This window comes from Pimephales promelas, chromosome 6, assembly GCF_988280905.1.
Source record: "Pimephales promelas chromosome 6, fPimPro1.hap1.1, whole genome shotgun sequence".
Lineage (NCBI taxonomy): Eukaryota > Metazoa > Chordata > Actinopteri > Cypriniformes > Leuciscidae > Pimephales > Pimephales promelas.
This window is the reverse complement of record NC_142774.1, coordinates 13,596,424-13,617,199: the sequence shown is the minus strand read 5'-3', so window position 1 is coordinate 13,617,199 and position 20,776 is coordinate 13,596,424. Positions and strand designations below refer to the sequence as shown.

At 39.2% G+C, this 20,776-nt stretch overlaps 1 protein-coding gene across 4 annotated transcripts in view; it reads right to left on the bottom strand.

The window, feature by feature from the left end:
* Positions 1 to 20,776, bottom strand: part of vegfc (vascular endothelial growth factor c) — a 57,788-nt gene that overhangs the window by 10,286 nt on the left and 26,726 nt on the right. For all 4 annotated transcript variants that reach the window (XM_039690842.2, XM_039690852.2, XM_039690833.2 and 1 more), the window contains exon 5: positions 3,596 to 3,699. In XM_039690842.2, coding sequence (XP_039546776.1) covers positions 3,596 to 3,699 — 104 coding nt within the window. The remainder of the gene's footprint in view (positions 1 to 3,595; positions 3,700 to 20,776) is intronic.

Genomic DNA, 20,776 nt, shown 5'->3' with positions numbered 1-20,776 from the left:
ATTGCTGGAATTTACAAAAATTGAGGGAACTTGCAAAAATTGTGGTTTGATGAAAAAGAGAAAAAAAGTGATTCCCCCAACATCCTGTTAATATAAGAGTCATTTCTTATTACTTCCTTTGATAAACAAGCATACTACATCATAGAAAGTGCTGGGAATATTTAATTTCTCATCTTGTTTTATTTCAGACTGTAAGAGTGTAAATAAGGTGTGGCCCCTTTAAGAGCTGCGCGCTCCCTGTTGAACTGTCGAACACCCCATGTGTGCGGGTAATTTCTGTTTGATGCTACTACTTTTATCTTATGTTGTTTATTAAGTAACGATGTGACAGTAGAACGTTCGACAGACAGTTATACGAGTTCGATTTGTGAGATGTCAATCGCCTCCGTGAGTCTGTCTGGCGTCGCGTAATCGCGTAATTCAACTTTCTGCTAAGATACATGTGACTTTTTTTTGCAACGAAAATGCGAGGATTATGAAATTATGCAAACCCCGCATATTTTGCATGGAAATCGGCAATTTATGCGGCGAAAGTGAGGCGTATTTGAAAAAATGCGGCCCCCGCATAAATATGCGGACTTTGGCTGATTTTGCATTGAATTCAGCGATCGCATAATCGCGTTTTTCTGGAGGGACTGTTTAACACTCAAGTCACAGTTTTGAAAAATTCTAACTACACAAATAAATATAAATGTAGGCTACATACGCAAAAGAAAAATGCTGTATTCTGCAAAAGGCTGCTTCACAAGCACCAAACACAATCCAGCCAAAGTTGCACGCTCTAACAGCAATCAGTGTTTTTGCAGTGTTTCTCAGTGCTGGTCAAGCCACACAACTGCTCTCAAAGCAATTCAGCTATGTTTATGTGCCTCAAAAGACATACAGAACAGACTTGGGGAGGAGATGGAAGAGAGAGAGAAAGATAGAGAGAGATAGAGAGAGAGAGAGAGAGAGAGAGAGAGAGAGGACTGCAGACAAAATGACCCCTACACTGTACATCAGTAGCATCAGTTCCTCTTACGTAACCTCCCACTGCAGCTGTGGAAGATCTTGCTATACCTTTGAAGTGAGCATTTATATGTTATAACATATGAAATTACACAGCTAGAAAGGGGCAACAATATGTAGTATAGTAGTTAAAGTAATCTGACCTGCAAGATAATGTGCTAGCACAGTGTACTATAAAGCTTTTCTGTCAAGGACTGAGCCAAGGACTGTAAAAGTTGATGTGGGATATTTCCATGAAGCAAGCAAAAAGAATAACAATACCGACACATTCCTCCTAGAGTGTCTGCTTTAGCAAAGATTAATTTCACCTGTGTTTCACTCCCCAACTGCTACAGAGGAGCTGAATGCAAATCTATTATTCCACTTCACTATGACAGTCAACACAATTGTCCAGCATACTAACAGTTTAACCATCTACACCAAATCAACATGTCTTTTCAAATTTAATATAGTGCCCCAATATGTGTGCAGAAGTTTGCACTCCTACGCATGCAGTACATATTTGTCTTTTTCGGAAACTGCTATCTGTTCCTCTTGAGACTCAAGACTACATGTTAGCCTTAGGGCCTTCTGAATGCATAGCTTATAAGGCTGTGCACATAAACCAACAGATCTGCTATATCCACCTCAGGTTTGACCTGTCACATATACTAAGCGTAAAGGAGACAAGCTTGTCACTACCATTGCACTGAACTTGAATTACGTCATGCACCACTTGAACCATAACACTGGTTTGAGATCGATTATAAGTGTGCGAATGAGACGTATTCTTTTGTTAATGAGCACACTTTTTTTATGGATGCTGGGCAGTTTTCGCTTCTACAGAAACTTATTGTTTTTTTGTTTTGTTGACAGAAGGGTGGTTGATAGCTAAGTATTGCTTTTTTGGCAACAATTTAGAGTTTTTCTGTGATTGTGATCTGCCATAATGACAAACTAATTCCTATATTAAAGAATGGGATTGGTACCACCCATTCAAACTGTATATTCATTCATTTGTTCATTCGTTCGTTCGTTTTTTTGCTTGAATAAATTAATACATTACATATGAATACATATTAAGATATACACTATACTGTATAATACAGTATATAATTTACTGCATAAGTTACTGCATAAAAGTCTAAAGAAATGTGATAAATGAGTCGGTTTGGTACACTTGGGATTTTCCCATTACAAATTTTGCTCAGCAAGAAAAAAAAAAAAAAAAAAACATTTGAGGGAATTCTGATTACATGCAAATTTGTCACAGCATACTAAAATGCTTCAAATAATTTCAGTGCAAGTCATGACATTTGAGAATACAGAGGATAGCCAAAACCCTCAATATGATAATTCCTGAAACTTTTTTTGTTTGTTTGTAAATGGATATGCACTCACCAGCTTCTATATTAGTTACACCTTTCTATACTGGGTTACCCATGTTTGCCTTCAGAACTCCTTTAATTCATCATAGTACAGTTTCAACAAGGAACTGGAAACATTCCTCAGAGAATTTGGTCCACATTGACATGATAGTATCACGCAGTTGCTGTAGATTTGTCGACTGCATATCCAAGATCCAAATCTCCCGTTCACGTTGAGTCCCGTCCCATTGAGTTGTATATATGCCATTTGACTAGTGAACTCATATCACATTCAATAAAACAGTTTTGCAAAGAGCAATGATTTGTGCTTTGAGGAATGGTGCATTATCCTGCCGGAAGAATCTATCCGATGTACACTGTGGTCATAAAGTGATAGATATGGTCAGCAACAATACTCAATTGCTACTAAGGGGCTGCTTAAAGTGTAAAAGAAAAGAAAGTATCCCCCACACCATTACGCCACCAGCATAAACCGTTAATGCAAGGCAGAGGATGGATCCATGCTTAAAAGTTGTTTACACCAAATTCTGACCCTACCATCTGAATGTCACATCAGAAATCAAGACAACATTTTTCCAATTTTGGTGAGCCTCTGCGAATTGTAGTTCTCAGTTGACTGGAGGGGCACCTGGTGTGATGATCTGATGCTGTAGCCCATCTGCTTCAAGGTCCGATATGATGTGCATTCAGAGATGCTCAAACTCCAGTTGTAACAAGTGGTTGTTTGAGTTATGTTGCCTTCCATAAACCATGTGGCCATTATCCTCTGACCTGATCTGAAGGCATTTTCGCCCATGCACAGAACTGGTCTCGTTGAATATTCTCTTTTGAAGACCATTATATGTTAACTCTAGAGATAGTTGTGCATGGAAATCTTAGGAGATTAGCAGTTTTTGAAAAAACTCATACCAGCCCATCTGGCACCAACAACTATGCAATGTTCAAAGTAACTTAAATCACCTTTCTTCCCCATTCTGATGCTCACTTTAAACTTCAGCAGATCGTCTTGACCATAAAATGCATTGATTTTCTGCCACGTGACTGGCTGTAGAGGCGATAGGGTGCTAAGCCGCAAAAAAATCAATAATAATTCTCTAAAGTAGAGAAGTTCTGTCTCATTTTGGGTTTGGGTTTCATCAGTTTGTTTCTTTTTCATACAATCACATGTACACACTGAAAAACACAGCATTGTACAGCTGTGAACGTCAATTAGCACTTACCAGAATGCGGTTTTGAAAGAAGGGTGTCGGGCACAGGCTCACATCTGCATAAGCGATTACTCCAGCTGTGATTTTTTGGGCATGTTTTATTTGCCACATGACATCTGTGGATGAAATAAGTGATTAGCAAGGAGACAGACAGTAGCGTGGGATTTATAATTACATGAATCCACAATAAAAGGCAAAATAAGAGTTTTAATTCAAATTGCGCTGACTCGTATAAACACACATAACTCAGAAACTGATTTTTCATAGACACATCTCTTTTGATCACAGGGTGTGTGTGTGTGTAAACCTTGCTGCAAATTAGCCTGTTTGCTTTAGTTGATTCAATAGTAACTTTCAAAGAGGACATGAAAGATGACCTCACTGTCTACAAATATATTTTATTCAGATCCCTCACTTCACTTATTTTCTCAACTAAACACACCTCAAATGAACTTTCCTTTTTTGAAGGAAAAAAAAATAAAATAAAATATATACATATTAATTAATAATTACACTGTGTCCTTTGTTTGGCATGACTCTGGCAGTCTATCAACAGGATGGAAGAGTCAGAGCTATTTAAGACAGAAGGAAGGAGGGAGATGCTATCAGAGTCTCTTGCTGTCCTACTAACCAGAAGCACATGGAGTAGTTGGCATGGAGGTTGAATGAAGTACAGGCATACTACAAACCTTTAAATCATGAACAGAACCGGTCAGATTCTTTCAAATAATATTCAGATGCCACAATACTGCAATATGCAGAACCCGATTCCACAAAGTGCAACGTGTTCCTGGATCATCATCTTTGTTGATTCAGGAACAACATTCCAATCCACCAATCAGATTTGAGGCACAAGTTTACATGTTATGTCAAGTTTAGCCTTACAATCAGGATTAAGTGATTCAGTGTTATTCACTATTTCCCCGAAATAATTCATGGGTAGGGTTAGGTTTAGGAAACAGGAATGTTACTCTATGATAGACTAAATATGTTGACCAGGAAAGCTAAATCTGCAAAATCAGGACATGCCTGGAATAAAGAATTCGAAATATAATTGTTTTCTTTCAAAATGTAGTCAATAAATAAAACTTATACCATGTTCTGTCTGAACACACAATTCTGGTTGGCTGGAAGGTGTGCAATAAAACCGTTTAATGCTCATGTAGATCCAAGTCAGTTTAATCACTGTTCTACATTAATACACTTGCTTTATAGAAGCAAAGACACGCATATGTCACTCGCACTGTTTTCATCGAAGCACATGTTTTTGCCACAAGTGGTTATATGGATTGTGCCATTTTGCCAGCTACATGAAATTGCTAACACGCACCAGAAACATGCAAACCAATATTATTTCCATCAGAAAGTTTTCACGAAACCCAGTGCAATATCAATAAGACACGGTTGAAGGAATCTCACATTATGTTAACTGCATCTCACATGATGTGCACTGAAATATATTTTTGTCCTGTCAAGTCATAGACATGCCAGGATCTATTGCATGTAGGAGTGGGTTTTACTGGCAATCTGATGTTTCAAGACTTTCTAATGCTCAGGTCCCAATATAGCTTTTGTAATTCTTTCAAACTTGTGCAATACACTAAGTATTGCACATCTTTTCTGCTATTCAATGCGATTTCGTAAATTTTTATACTTTTGTAGTATGTGACTTTTGCTTGACTTTGCTTGCAAAATACATTTTTACATCAAGCTTTTCCTTTTAAACACTCCCCCGCCCCCCTAAACTGAACAACCTTTAGAGGTAATCCATTTTGTAATAAATAAATAAAAAAAATAATACTGCCTATTAGGAGGATCCAAACTAAAGTCACAAACTCGCTCAAGCCCCTCTATTATACATCTATCTTTTCAAGGCTGCAGCTACTGGGCAGTGAAATCACAGGCTTCCCCCAAGATAAACTTTACTCTGGCTTCTCTTTTTTGAAGTGATATGAATCCACAAATTTGGAAAGTGAGTGCTACACTAAGAGTGGATAAACACTAGTGTGGACTGCAAATTGTCTTGGATTTAAAATTTCTTGCAGGAAAGAAAAATAATATGGAGCAATCCATCGAGGATAGTCCTGTTCAATTAAAACGGTGTGAGGAGGTCATTTCTAAAGCCTCTTTGAATTTCAAGGAATCTTTACCATTTGCATGAAGAGTAATCGGTGTATATGCATACTGTATGTTATAAACATCTGCAATGTATTTATATCCACAGCCGTAAGGCATCTTTAAACTTGCACACTGCGACCTAAAGAGATTTATGTATACTTACAACTCCATCCGTATATGTTTTGACTATCAATGTTGGGAATTGAGCCACAAAACATATATTGTACTATGCAATATTTTTTTTATTTATTATTAACATATCAACAAATACCAGAAACTTATACCAACAATAATAATACTCTAATAATATTGTAGTAAAACTGCCACAATCCACACAGTCCAATGAAACTGAAAAGCCAAGAGCAATGCTTTCCCTGACCCCTAGAAAGACTTCATCCACTGCAAATGTTTTAGGGGCTCACTATGAAGAGTAGGTGGTCAAAATCCTTCAATATTCACAATATTGTCTGTGCACATTTTCAGTATGAGGGACAGCAGGGAGGTGAAGAAATGAATTATGTGCCAGATGCAGCTATATTGTGGGTTAACTTTGAACTTAGCAAATCTCAAAGTCAAATTTAGACCTACACACCCTCCTCTCCAAATCTAACCATGAGGAAATACCAATCATGAACCAGTCCTCTGAGAGCAAACTTTTTTTTTTCTCCTGAAATAAAAAAAGGATGTTGATGTGAACAATCAGGTTGGGGCCACTCTGTTCTGTTTTTTCAAGCCCACTCTATTAATTACTTTGTCACCTCCCTCCCCTTCCCTTAACCACTCTCTCTCTCTCTCTTCTCTCTGTTTTCGTGAGTTAAAGTGGCTCAAGTCCCCAGGCAGATTCGGTCTCAGATTTATCCAGTGAAAAGCCAGGCTCAGATGTGGGTTTCCTTTCTAGATCAGAGAGACACGAGACTTCACGGTCTGCCCTCAACCTTTGCACTAAGTGTGTTTGTGTGCAAGTGTGTGTGTGTGTGTTCAGTCTTACACCCTGCTGAGAACTGACTCGGATGTAACAGCTCCAGTTACAGGTCCACTATCATTAACCTCCGTTGGGTAAAAGGTGACAGGTCAGGACCAGTTAGCATGACCCAAGGCGGGATCAGGTCTAAAGAAGGACCTCATGCATAGATCACCCCTCCTGTCTGGCTGTCCATGAAATGACTGCTTTTCCATCTAGACAACATGGGTGATATATTACCCATGCGGAACTGCATGTCAATAAGGGGTTCTCAGCACTGCACACAAATCTGATGTGGGTTTCTTATCGGATCTTTAGGACTGAATGTCCACTTTAATTTTGCAAATGATGAAATCTGATCTGTTAACTATCAACACAGAAAATATGTGGAATGCACAGATATGAAATTACTGGTTGATAGTGATAAGACGATTTTCATCTAATTTCATCTAAAATTAATATTGATCATCTTAAATGCTAAAAGTGAATTTAGGACACAAACAACACAAACAAGTGTTAGACATTACATTTAATGACTGATATATAGGCTTAGAATGCCAAGTCATAAAAAAGCGGAGAACTGAAAACTGAGAACTGAAAACTACAAGATGCATTAGATAAGATTGGCAGTGCGCAAAAACTAACTCTGATTAAACCATCCGATGCATCAGAAGATGCTATAAAAAATGTGGTTTGGACCTGGTGTATAAAAATCTACGTTTGTTTGCTGTTCTGACTGAATTTGAGTCAAATACTCCCGAGTCTGAATATCATAATAACTCCTGTCTGAAGGCGTATCATGAAAATTGGAGTAACCATTGAATAAGATGGTTTATGGCAACAAAAGTAACATTAGATAATGGCACGAGTCTTGATATTGCGTTCCACTGAGCACACAATATGAAGCTTTATGAAACAATACTATTACATATCAGTCCAGTATGCATTCTAAACTTAAAACATGCATGCTTTTCAAACAGATGTCGGCATGATTAGCGTTCTGGGTTGTTTACTTAGAAAAAGAAAAACAGGTTGTTGAATATCAGAACCGTGAAATAAAGCAAATTTCAAACTAGCCCTGAAACGGTTCAGTGGTAAACTACACATGTACAAGGTTCTCAATGTGTTTTCAATTACCATATGCTCAGTGGCATAAAACAACACATTCCTGAGAACAGAGAGGGGGGATAAAAAGGACTTATGATATGGTCCACGCGAGGTGATGCACTTGCACCTTGCGTAACGCAAAACAGACGAGTCCATTTAGTCTACCAAGGTGTCAAGAAGATAATATATAAGCTAGCATAACTTAGAGAGGATGTTTCTAACACGGCAACACTGTCGTACACGTTCCTTGGCCGCTTTGAGACAAATCTGCATTCCCACCTCTACAGTAATTCAACTGCCTGGTCAATAAAGCCCATATGTTGTTTGTTACACAGAGCAGATACGTTCTTTGCTGGGGGCTGTCTGAAGAGGTCTGCGGTTCAACTGATTTACATTTAAAAGGCTAAAGAGGTTATAAATATCCATTTTCCATATGTTAATGTAAACTATGCTACAAGGGATAGTCGGCCTGCACTTTGAGTCATGTGAAAATGCCAAAATCAAGGTCGGCTGTTCAAACAAACACATATTTCACAACCTCTTCACTTTATTTCACTATGCTGAAAACACTACTTATCATACCTACAATAATGGACTGCTAAATGTTCCAGTAAACTATGCAAGAGATTGAAATCAGTGGTGTATCCAGGAAATATTTATAAAAGTATAAAGCAGTAAGTGATGTATGTGTAATGTTATAAAGTATAGGCATTAAGAATCATCCTATTTTACACAACATAACCATGATGTAATTGGTATTTTTGATACTCCATATTTTAAAAATTAACCTTTTTTGTTGTGCTTGGACATAATGCGCAAACTAAGAATATTCACAACAATTGTAGTTAGTTTTTGAGTCATTATGCAACCTTTGAGCTAAAACAAACTCAAAACATTAATACATTACATGATTAGATGAGGCACCAAAATATGTCATTACCGAATATGAATCCGACCTCTAATTTTTATCCTGATCCCTCTCCTACGGCCTGTGAAAACTTCCTTAAGTTCTTTTGTGAAAAAATTGATGTTATAAGATCATGCTTTCCCCATTCTCTTCTGGACCTACCGCAGTTTACATCACCACAGATTTTAACAACTATGGCAGAGTTTTCTCCACTGTCTCATAGTCATTTGCAACACATTTTTCGACAAATGAAGTTTACCTTTTGTTCACTTGATGTTGTTCATCCTCGCCTTATGTCGGATATATTTGATTTTATTAGTCCGAGCCTATTGTCAATAATCAATAGTAGTTTGGTTAGTGGGATAGTTCCATCTTATTTTAAACATGCCATCGTACAGCCGCTGCTCAAAAAGCCAAACTTAGATCCAAAAATTTTTAATAATTACCGTCCCATCTCTAAATTACCATTTATATCAAAGGTTTTGGAGAAGGTTGTGTTTAATCAGCTTTCTTCCTACCTTAAGGAAAATGGTGTTCTGGATAAATATCAGTCTGGGTTCAGATCACAACACAGTACAGAGTCCGCATTGCTTAAAGTTTTAAATGATTTATTTCTGATTGTTGATTCTGGTAAATGTGCTGTTTTAATTCTGCTGGATCTTAGCGCGGCATTTGATACTCTCGATCACGATATTCTTTTATATCGCTTACAGTGTATAGGGATCCAAGGGTGTGTTTTGAATTGGTTCACTTCATATTTAAAGGACCGAACCTTCTCAGTTGAGATAGGCAGTTTTTCATCACCTCGTGAACCAGTTAAATATGGGGTTCCCCAGGGCTCGATTTTGGGTCCTGTTTTATTTTCTTTATACATGCTTCCATTGTATGCTATTTTTTCCAAGTATAATGTATTCTACCACTGTTATGCAGACGATACTCAGTGTTACGTTCCTTTACATCCAAATGATGATTCCAGCTTAAAGTGCTTATTGGACTGTTTGAGGGAGGTTAAACAGTGGATGTCTGCCAACTTCCTTCAGTTAAATGAATCTAAGACAGAAGTTATAATCTTTGGCTCATCTAAGCTTACAGAATTGGTCGCCAGTAAGTTGGGACCTTTATCTGCTAATATCCATCCACACGTTCGCAATCTGGGTGTTATTTTTGACTCAACTTTGACTTTTGATAAACAGATAAACGGTGTGGTCAGAAGTTGCTTTTATCAGTTAAAGAACATTGCAAAGGTTAAGCCATTTTTAACACCTAGAGACATGGAATCTGTGATGGATGCTTTCATTTCATCAAGGTTAGATTACTGTAATGCACTATACTTTGGTGTCTCACAGTCTTTACTGTCACGTCTTCAAATGGTCCAAAATGCTGCTGCAAGAATGCTAACTGGAACCAGGAAACGATAGCATATCTCACCAGTATTGTCTTCTCTTCATTGGCTCCCAGTTAAACAGTGTATTGAGTTTAAGGTGCTGTTGTTTGTTTATAAGGGATTGCATGGACTTGGTCCTCCATATATCTCTGATCTCCTTTCAACTCACCATAATGCTGTTAGAAATCTTAGGTCATCCAGTAGTCTACAGTTGACTGTTTCGAGAACTCGTCTAAAATCAAAAGGAGACCGTGCCTTTTCAGTGGCCGCCCCACAGCTCTGGAACAATCTGCCATTATACATAAAGTCTGCACCTACTTGCACTGATTTTAATCATCGCTTAAAACTCATTTATTTATTGCTGCTTACGGTCACAAGTGACTGTAGTGATACTGCATTGTTTTGTGTTTGTGTATTGTTTATTTGTTTTTATGTCTTTTCGATGTTGTTTATACATTGTACAGCACTTTGGCCAACAGCTGTTGTTTTTAAATGTGCTTTATAAATAAACATGACTGACTGACTGATTACATCAGTTGAATACATCCAAGTTAAAGTGCTAAGATGCAGCATTGCTTGCTTGGCAATTGTAAACAGCCTACAGTTGAGTCGGGTTTCACTGTGTCAAAACGAAAGAATTTCATTTATCATAAATGAATATTCTGTGCTTCACTGAAACCTGGCTGATCGAAGCCATACCGGACAACGCACTACATCTGCCGGGCTTCCAGCTATTCCAATCGGACTGCACCGCGGAGCTAACGAGGAAAAAGAGAGGTGGTGGATTGTGTTTTTAACGAACATAAATGAAAATTGGTGTTCAGAAGTAACAAGATGTGCTCTCCTAATTTAGATGCCCATTTCATGAATTGCAAACCGTTCAACTCACCACAGGAATTCTCTTCGTTCATTCTCGTGAATGTTTACATCCCTCCAGACACGTGCGCGAGCGCAGCACTACAACAGAGAGCTGAAATGGAACAAAGGTACCCAGACTCTCTTTTAATCATTCTTGGGGAATTTACCAAAGCAAATCTCTCCTGTGAACTACCAAAATACAGACAGCACGTCACATGTCCTACATGACAGTAATATACTGGACCACTGTTACACCACAATCAAGAATGCGTATCACTCCGTCCCATGAGCAGCTTTAGGGCTCTCTGATCACTGCTTGGTTCATCTTACACCGACCTACAGGCAGAAACTGAAATCAGCTAAACCTGTAATAAGGACTGTCAAAAGATGGACTAATGAACCAAATTAGGATCTACAGGCCTGCTTTGATTGCACTGATTGGACTGTTTGTGAAGCTGGTACCATCGATCTGAATGAGCTCACAGATACTGTAACATCATACATAAGCTTCTGTGAGGATACATGCATTCCTACCAGGACATTCTTTTCATTCAATAATGATAAACCATGGTTTACTGGGAAACTCAAACACCTTCGTCATGCCAAAGAGGATGCTTACAGAAGTGGGGATAAAACCTTGTATGCCCAGGCCAGAAACAGACTGACAAAGGGGATCAGAGTTGCTAAAAGAGGCTAATCTGAAAAGCTGAAGAAAAAAAAAAAATCAGGTTTCTGGGCACTACCATCTCTCAGGACCTGAAGTGGGATAATAACATTGAGAAAAAGGTCCATCAGAGACTGTACTTCCTTCGCCAGCTGAGGATGTTCAACCTGCCACAGGAGCTGCTGATTCAGTTCTCCTCAGCCGTCATTGAGTCTGTTCTATACACATCCATCACTGTCTGGTTTGGTTCTGCTACCAAATCAGACATCAGGAGACTGCAACAGACAGTCCAGACTGCGGAGACCTGTACTCCAGGACCTGTACTCTTCCAGAATGAGGAAGAGAGCAGGTAAAATCGTCACAGACTCCACTCAGCCTGGACACCACCTATTTGAACTGTTACCGTCAAGACGGCGACTCAGATCACTGGCCACAAAAACATCTCGGCACAGGAACAGTTTCTTCCTTCCCACAGGCCATTTCCCTCCTGAACAGTTAACACACTTCCCAAGGCATATGCCCTAAGTGCAATTATACTCCCACTGTTTAGTGCAATATCTTAAACTCAGGTTATGTAGATAATTTATAATATTTAAAGCACTGTAAATACGCTCATAATCTGTAAATCTGAAAATGTTTACTCTGACTTAACCAAACTGTGATACTTTTATCCTCATATTTTTTTATATTTTATTTTTTTATTATTTTAATACTATGTTTCTGGTTGTACTTGTATATGTGCACTGGAAGCCTTAGCACCAAAACAAATTCCTTGTGTGTGCAAGCACACTTGGCAATAAAGCTCTTTCTGATTCTGATTCTGATGTATAGAGCAACTGGGGGTCAAAAGTCATTAGGTAACAGTCTATGTCTGAATGTAGTGTAGTGATGTCTGATTGTTTCTCCTCCTTAAGAGTCTCTACTTTCTTACCATAGTGAGTCATCAACTCCCAAAAAATACAGAGTGAGAGAAAGTGGAACGCAACAACAAGCCAACTGCTGATAATCACTACCAGCCCTCTGCCATTTCATTGCACAAGCGTTGATAACACCAATAGCATTTATATGCTACGTTAGACTCTAGACCACACATCTGAGGTTAAACATGCACATTTTCTCCTTCACAACAAACAGCGGGAACGGTGAGACTTTGTTAACACCTTGCTGGATGCTTGAAGCAGACCACCCTGTGTTAACAGTCCTGGCCTTGCCTTTATCAGATGACACAAGTTTGAGCAGGATTTTTCAAAATATAAGATTAGAATCAAACTAAAAGCATTCAAATAGGATCTGGAGTGAACTTGAATTAATCTGGCTTTAGAGTCGGGTTCAATGAAATACTCCTCTTATTCAAGAACAGATTCAGAAAGCACGCAATGAAACACGGACCAAAACGCAAGACGTACAGCAGGTCCCCAACATGGGTGTTGACCTTTTCAGCTGTAAACCATTAAAAACAGCGTAAGAGACAAACACACAGCAAACGACGTCAGCTGAAGTTAAAGCTGAACTCCCCGTCTCTAAAAAGCGGCATCCTCACATGCGCAGACGTTATACTGTCCCTACTTGCGTGAAAGCACGAAAGGAATGAGGAGATGAAGCCTGAGTGTGTCCAGGAAACCAAAACAACATATAACACACTTCCACAGCACAGGTCGCCCTAGGAACACATCTGCTTTTTCTTAAGCAATGCCTGGCTATGCAGGACATTGTGGGGGGATGATGCCTCTTTCCTTTTCACTCCCCCTACCGCAAATCAATTTGACAGGGGATGGCTTAAGAAAAAACAGCGCTGAAACACATAACAATAAACAGTTCTTTTCTCCAGTTCTTCACTGAGGGATTCATGAGTTGCTTTTTAACATTTAACATGGTTCGATTTGACATGCAAAAGATTTTAGATAAATAATTAAAAAGGTTTAGTTCACCCAAAAATGAAAAACCTGTCATCAATTAGTCACCCTCATGCCATCCCAAACCTTTGATATTTTCGTTCATCTCATACACGGGCACATCAGATATGGTAAACGGACGAGCAAACCTTGGTTCTCTCTAGAAGAGGGAACAAGTACTGCGTAAATTGTTTACGCTACGGATAAAGTCATCTTTTCTTGAGATCTGAAGCCAAAAAATTATCCTTAATTTTGTATTTAATTGTCAACGCAGTGCGGCGAACGGCAGACCACAGCAGGCTGTATTAGCGTGCTCATTAGCTGTCCAGCAGCAACTGCTGCTGCGGTGAGCCCCACGTGATGTCACGGAAAACGAGTACGCCAAGCATCCGCTGCATGAGAGACCCAGGGAGACCCATGGAACAAAACAAACAGAACAACAGGTGGCCAGAAATGCGGGCCAGCACAGATCACAAGCACATAATAGGGCAGATAATAGAGCAGCTCTACCGGACTATGTATAGAAAGCATTACCCCTTCACGCAGCTCTATGGGAATAGGCGTCCACTATTCATCTGGACAGACTATGTTTTGAGGCGGCAATATCCTTGGTGCGCCCTCCAAACGAAACAAAGAGCTGGTCCGAACGCCTGAAGGCGGTGGAGCGCATGATGTAAATTCTCATCAGGTTACGATCTTCCTCGCTATCGGATGCTGACAGAGCCGATAGGGAGATGGCCTGTGCTCTAAAAGACGTGCCAATCACCTTGGGGATGTAACCATGTCTCGGTTTGAGAATGACTTTAGAGTCATTTGGTTCAAACTCGAGACATGCGAAGCTAATAGACAGTGCGTGTAGATCCCCAACACGTTTTACTGATGACAGAGCTATCAGAAAAACTGTCTTGAGCGAGAGGTAGGAGAAGTCCATGGATTCTAATGTTTCAAAGTAGGGCTGGGCGATATGGCCAAAAAATCATATCTCGATATTTTTTGGTCAAATGGCGATATACGATATATATCTCGGTACTTTCTACGTTTTCTATTTAGATAAAGAAAATCTTTATATTTAAAAAAAAAAAAATATATATATATATATATATATATATATATATATTCACATTCGGCCCAATGATATCCTACAATGTTGATATTGAAGGATATGGAAACAAATATAATATAGGCTATGCAATATATTATGTGCAAAAAGCTTTTGTTTTTATATTGACTAAAAGCTAAACTAAAAATGAAAATAAAAACAAAAGCACAAACTAATTATATTAGCCTGCATTTGATTACCCCATTATAATCACTTTCACTTTCATTAAAAATATATACTTGTAGGTTTAAAATTCCACATATGGCACATTTATTTTCTCCAACAACAAATATTTTAGCAATATGTTTATTTTAGTCAGAATTATTGCGTACTACGTAGTACTATTCACGCGCATGCGCGCGCCGGCGCTCGTTCAAGGAAGCATGAATTTTAGCGGAGATTCATTTGCAGAAGCTCGTCCTCTTCTGACATGGACATATTTGTTGTGAAATGGACATATTTGCTTTACTTTCTAACATTTACAGATGGAGAATATGTGAAATGTAAGTTGAGCACTGAGGAAAGCACCACATCTCAAACGCATTAAACAGCGCAAGTATATCTGTCAGTCAGCAACAGTGTCTGTCAGAGCATTTGACAGGGCGGCAAGCTGCCTTAAACTTGTTAACTATATCAAAGTGATTTTGACGCAATTAATATAAGCTTGTGTCATGTTTAGGACAAATTGTACTACGTAGCCTAGCTACTTTCACTGCAGCAGCTCACACTGCAACCTCCGCTATTTTTCAGATGTGCTCATATCAAACTACTGTATCGATATAAACGGTATTGCCTCATTCCATATCGTTTCAAAAAATATAACGATACATCGTACATATTCGATATATCGCCCAGCCCTATTTCAAAGGGAAATGCTTTCAGAGCCTCCAAGACCAAAGAAAATCCCAGATCGGAACCGAAGGGGGCCAAGGGGGATTCATCCTCCTGGCTCCACTGAGGAAGCAAGTAACATGGTAGCCCCTTAAAGGGTAACTAAACACCAAAACAACTTTTTTTAGTTAATGATCTGTAAGAATGGAGCTTCATAAATGCTGTTCATTGATTCGAGTACATTTTTTGACAATTGAGTATAAAGTGTTTTGATTTTCAAATATATGGTGTAAAAACGTCTGAGTGCTGCCCTCTTCAGGTTAAACGGAAAGCTCCTGCAGTAGGGGTACTTGCTGACGTAGCGAACTCTCAGACGCGACTCTGTCACACCCTTGGTGCGAGCTCACCACGCCCTTGGCAGCCCCTGGTATAAAAGCATCTGGTTCCGTCAAAACTACTGTAGCGAGTCAGGAGTTGGATTTATGAGTATTGAAAACGATCAGGATAGCATATAATAGCATCTAGTTAGTTAATCCTCTGGGGCCGACAAACGAGCCGGTGCATTTTGCTGGATTTTTTCATATAGCGGCATAATATCAATATGAATATATGCCAGCGTGCGCTATTGAGATCAACTCGACGACATAACTCATCAGATGCCGGTCGCGATGCGGGAGTTAAGACCGCAGTTTGAGCCAGCAGCTCGAATGGATTTGGCCCTGTGTCTACATACAATTCACCCTCATCCACTTCAGGTGAAGGTGAGGGAGAAAAGTCCTCGACTTCAAATGGCCGCTCTGTTGCAAAGGCAGCTACTTGAGTCACTCCAGTCTCGCTCTATTTTAGAGTCTGACAGCAGCTGTCACTCACGGCGGGTCTCAGGTGCACGCCCCCTGGCCCCGCTGGGGTCTGCCCATTTTTTCAGCATTTTTCAAATATTGCTAGTGGGTGGAGTCAGGCTCTGACCAGGGGTTTAGTTACCCTTTAAGTGTGGAAGCGCTTCAGCGCGTTCTTGACCGCTGTCATCTCCAGACAGATCGCCTGGGCTGACCACAGGCCAAAGACCGGTCTGCCTTCAAAAAATTGCCCCAACCTAAGTTGAAGGCGTCCGTCGAGATAACCTCTCGGTGTGAGACAGCTCCCATTGTCACTCCCCGCTAGTGCCAGCCGGCCGCCAGCCAGGGTCTCAGTGCTGAAACACAGATCTGAGTAACTCTGATTCGAATGCTGCTGGACTCTCAGGCTCGGTGAGGCACTCGGGCGTTCAACCTCTGAAAATATTTTTAGAGGTGCGATGGAAGTAACGGTTGTAAAAGCCTGACTCACTCAAAGACGGAGGTGCTGGTTCTATGGACCCCTTGCACAGATGTTTCGCTATTTCTGCATGAGGTAGGCGTGCTATTTCCCCATTCACTCTTGTCTCAGTTCGCACTCGAAAGTGCGGGGACGGCGGGCTAACTGCAATGCATAGCCCCACTTTGTGCTCAGCACCTTGAATAGATTCCCATATTTTTGCATGCAGGGTTAGGGGCAGAGTGGCCTCTGGGTTCTGATCGCCGCGTACTGCAGGCTCAAGAACCTGAATCGGGGGTGTGTGTGCAGCGTGTGTGCTCTCGGTGCTGGGATACGCCGGCTCGCGGACAGCGATGGCTGACCGTTTTATAAATAGATATCTACCTGTATATAAAGGCTAGATAGCTCGTCCACGCTGCTGGCCAATGGAGGTCGACGTCAGCACCTGGCGGCCATCTTGTCACAGGCAGCTTGCTCACTGGTAACATTGTTTTAATGGTGCATGTACTTTTTAAATCACCGTAACTTGCTCAATTTTCTACCGATTTTCAAACGGTCTGGTTTGTTATAAACGGCAGAGATGTAGTTATGATACTGCATACTTATGAATAATAAGTGTATAAATAAATAATCATCCAGAATTATAGCCACGTTAATAACGTTTGTAAGAAACCAAACCGTTTGTAAATCCGTCAAGATTTCAACGAGATAAGAGTATTTCTTACATCAGATACCACAGAGCCCACCAGAAAGCCTGTCTGTGACAAGATGGCCGCCGGTGATGACGATAAATACTCTGCCGTGAGACATCTAGCCTTTATATAGATATCTATGGTTTTATACACCAAGTCTCGGTGGCTTTGGACGAGGAGCATATTGTGCGAGGAACGGGGCACAAGAGCGTCGCCGAGATTAAAGTGCTTTTTAGTATTGTGAGCACTCGTGAGCGGGCACAAGACTTACATCTGCAAAGCGATCGACAGGGCATGGCCGTGAGACAGAGCGGGCAGTGAGTAGGTGTGGGCACAGGGTCATGTTCTACATCTAACACTCAAGTGACTTTTGCATAGCAGTTGCTGCAGGACAGCCAATGAGCACGCTAATTCAGCCTCCTATGGTCTGCTTTCCGCCGCACTGCGTTGACAATAAATACAAAATTAAGGATAATTTTTTGGCTTCAGATTTCAAGAAAAGATGACTTTACCCATAGCATAAGCAACTTACGCAATACGAGAGAACCTCTCGTAAGAGAACATGAGATTCATTCAAGTTTCATAAAAAAATGTGTATTCATATTCATTTTCATTTGTATTTTAAAGATGAAAAAAGAGAGGTTGAGTATGTGATGAGTTGGTGAACTATCCCTTTAACACTGATTTATGGAGACATTTTAAAATACCATGAAGCTATTTAGTTAGTTATCATGAAGTTACTGTAGCTTAACTGTTATAACAGTGCTAGTGATGCATTTTTTTTCCTTGAATGCACCAAATACACAATGTAAATGACTAACCAGCATAAAAAGACAACAAGTAAAGGTTTTTGACTAGTTTTCATTGCTGATTTCACATTTTATTACTGATATAATGCCTTCCTTGCTCCAACTGACAGGAGACGTTTTACTAAACAAAGTCATCAAATGTTCAACGGCGGCACAGCACTGTATGTGTGCTTTCCCTCCTGTTTGCAAACAGATCTCTGAGCAGATCTCGTAAATTACTGGCTTCCAATGCCATACATGTGGGATCGATACGTTTCCTTCACACAGAAAGAACTGTTTTTGCACACAAAGCGTACATTATTATGTTTTTTTTTTCACTCTTTCTCTCTCCTTTCCTTTTAGTATGTGTGCCAATGAGTCACTGTTTAGCACGCTGACTTCTGACACGGACAGCGAATGGGCTAATGCTTTGTTCTGTGAGGGGATAAAATGACATTTACACAAAGTATGCAAGGGAACAAAACAGAGTTGAAAACGGGCTGTGCATTCTAAAAAAAAAAAATAATAAAAAAAATATATACTGAATGATAGATAACAAACTGAGGGTTCCCATTCCATTTAAGACAACTAATTTCCAGGATGTGTCATGCGATCAACACCTGTAATGCTTATGCAAACACACATTGGAGATTGAGCTTCATAGTGGTTCCTGGCATGTAAAAAAAACATGACACCACAGCACAGTCATGCCAAAAATCCTCAAAATTGCCCCGAACTGCAAGTGTGAACACACCCTTAGTCAAAAACAATTTAATAGCAATTAGATACACATAATAATACTACTACTAATAATAATTTGTTATATTTATATATGCTTAAATGATCACTTCATAAACATTCAGTTATGAATATATGTAAATATGTTTCAGAAGTTTCATGAAATTCTGAACTGAATGTATTTTAAATAATGATTAAGTATTGCATAATATAAAAAAAAATGCTAAATATGCTTAGCTGCATTACAGAAAACTTTTGAGCTGATGCGGCAAAAAAATTTAATATAGTTTCACAGTTAATTCGTTATCTTTCTATGTTTACGATTCTCGCTGTGTCTCCGCTCAGCTCTATTCTCATTAGAATGATTCCTCTATCCTTCACTGTGACGGCAAGGGAAGATGTGAAGGCATCGGAGATGAATTGGGTTTAGGACTAAAAAAAATATATCTTTCTCTCTCTTTATCTCTGGTGGCTAAAACTCAAGGTTGCTCTGTGTATCAAATTGCTTTTGATGATGCAGTGTGATCCACAGGCAATATTGGTTTGAGTTTAATCAAGCAATACATATTCTCTCACCCCTGCAGAACTATTGTAAACCTTTTAAATGTCCATGCAGTTAGAGTCAGGGGGTTACAACCCATGTATTAACTCCAAAATAGTTAATTCTGAATATCTGGGGGGGGGGGGGATGTTCATTTATGCATGCATGTTCTATTACTGTTTATCTAATGTTTTGATCCAAAGCAGTTTATAATCTATTAAAAGCAGAGATTAAGTTTTTAGGAAAAACTGCCATTCATGGTATTTACTGAGCTATAATTACCTGAACCCATGAATTGTGTACTACCAGCCTAAAACTACGAAATTGAAAAAATATTTTTTAATTTGGACATCTGGTACAAATAACATAAATATAGGCTTTTTATCATTAGGCAACAAAATAATACATGTGCTTTGCAGCTCACTTGTTGGTGCTGATTAGTTAATCAAGTCTGTACATTGCACGGTAAGTTCATTAGGATTCTCAGCTGGGATTTTCCTGATAAAATTCCTACAACATATGAACAGGAAGTTCTCTGTCAGCCTTAACAATGGGTGGCCACACCACACTGCCGATATGAAAATCAATTTGATGAGCTACTGTACGTCATTGGGTGCGCAGTTAGATCCAAAATACACACATTATAGCAGCCACATATCCGCTGATGAGACGCTTCTCAGGGCCAAAGCACATTTAATATAAGTAAAGACAATATCTTGAATGTCTTGGATGATGATACTTGATCTCTTATAAGTTAACCTATTATAATATTATTGTAAATAAACTTTTTAATTCAAAAACTTTAGCAATGTGACAAAATAGTTCAGTGGGATTATTTATTTATTTTTGCTCAATTTTTTTTTAAATAGAGTAAAAAATACAGTATGTGGTACTGTTTTTTTTTTTTTTTTTTTAGATTATTAGGTCATATAATCTTAAAGTGCAGTCACAAATTAGGACCATTTTCAATAGTGTAGTGATGCATGATGCACAGAAATACAGAAGTCACTTTAAAATCAAGCCACTTTCTGTTGGTACACTGGTAAACCAAGTAAGCAGCTTGAAGCCATTGCACAAATGTAATTTTTCTCCATTATGCAAAACTCCCTATTGCGTGGATTCCTTTTAAAATGAAAATCTGATGAACAATATTAAATATGACCACATCGTTAGCAGTGTTCTGCAAAATAAACTTTATTTTTAAGGTATCCTTGTTTCAGTGTATACATTTAAAGAGATTGTTCACCAAATATGAACGTTCTTTCACATATAAACATTGATCATGGTTGAGCTTCAGTGTACACAACTGATGTGTGAGTT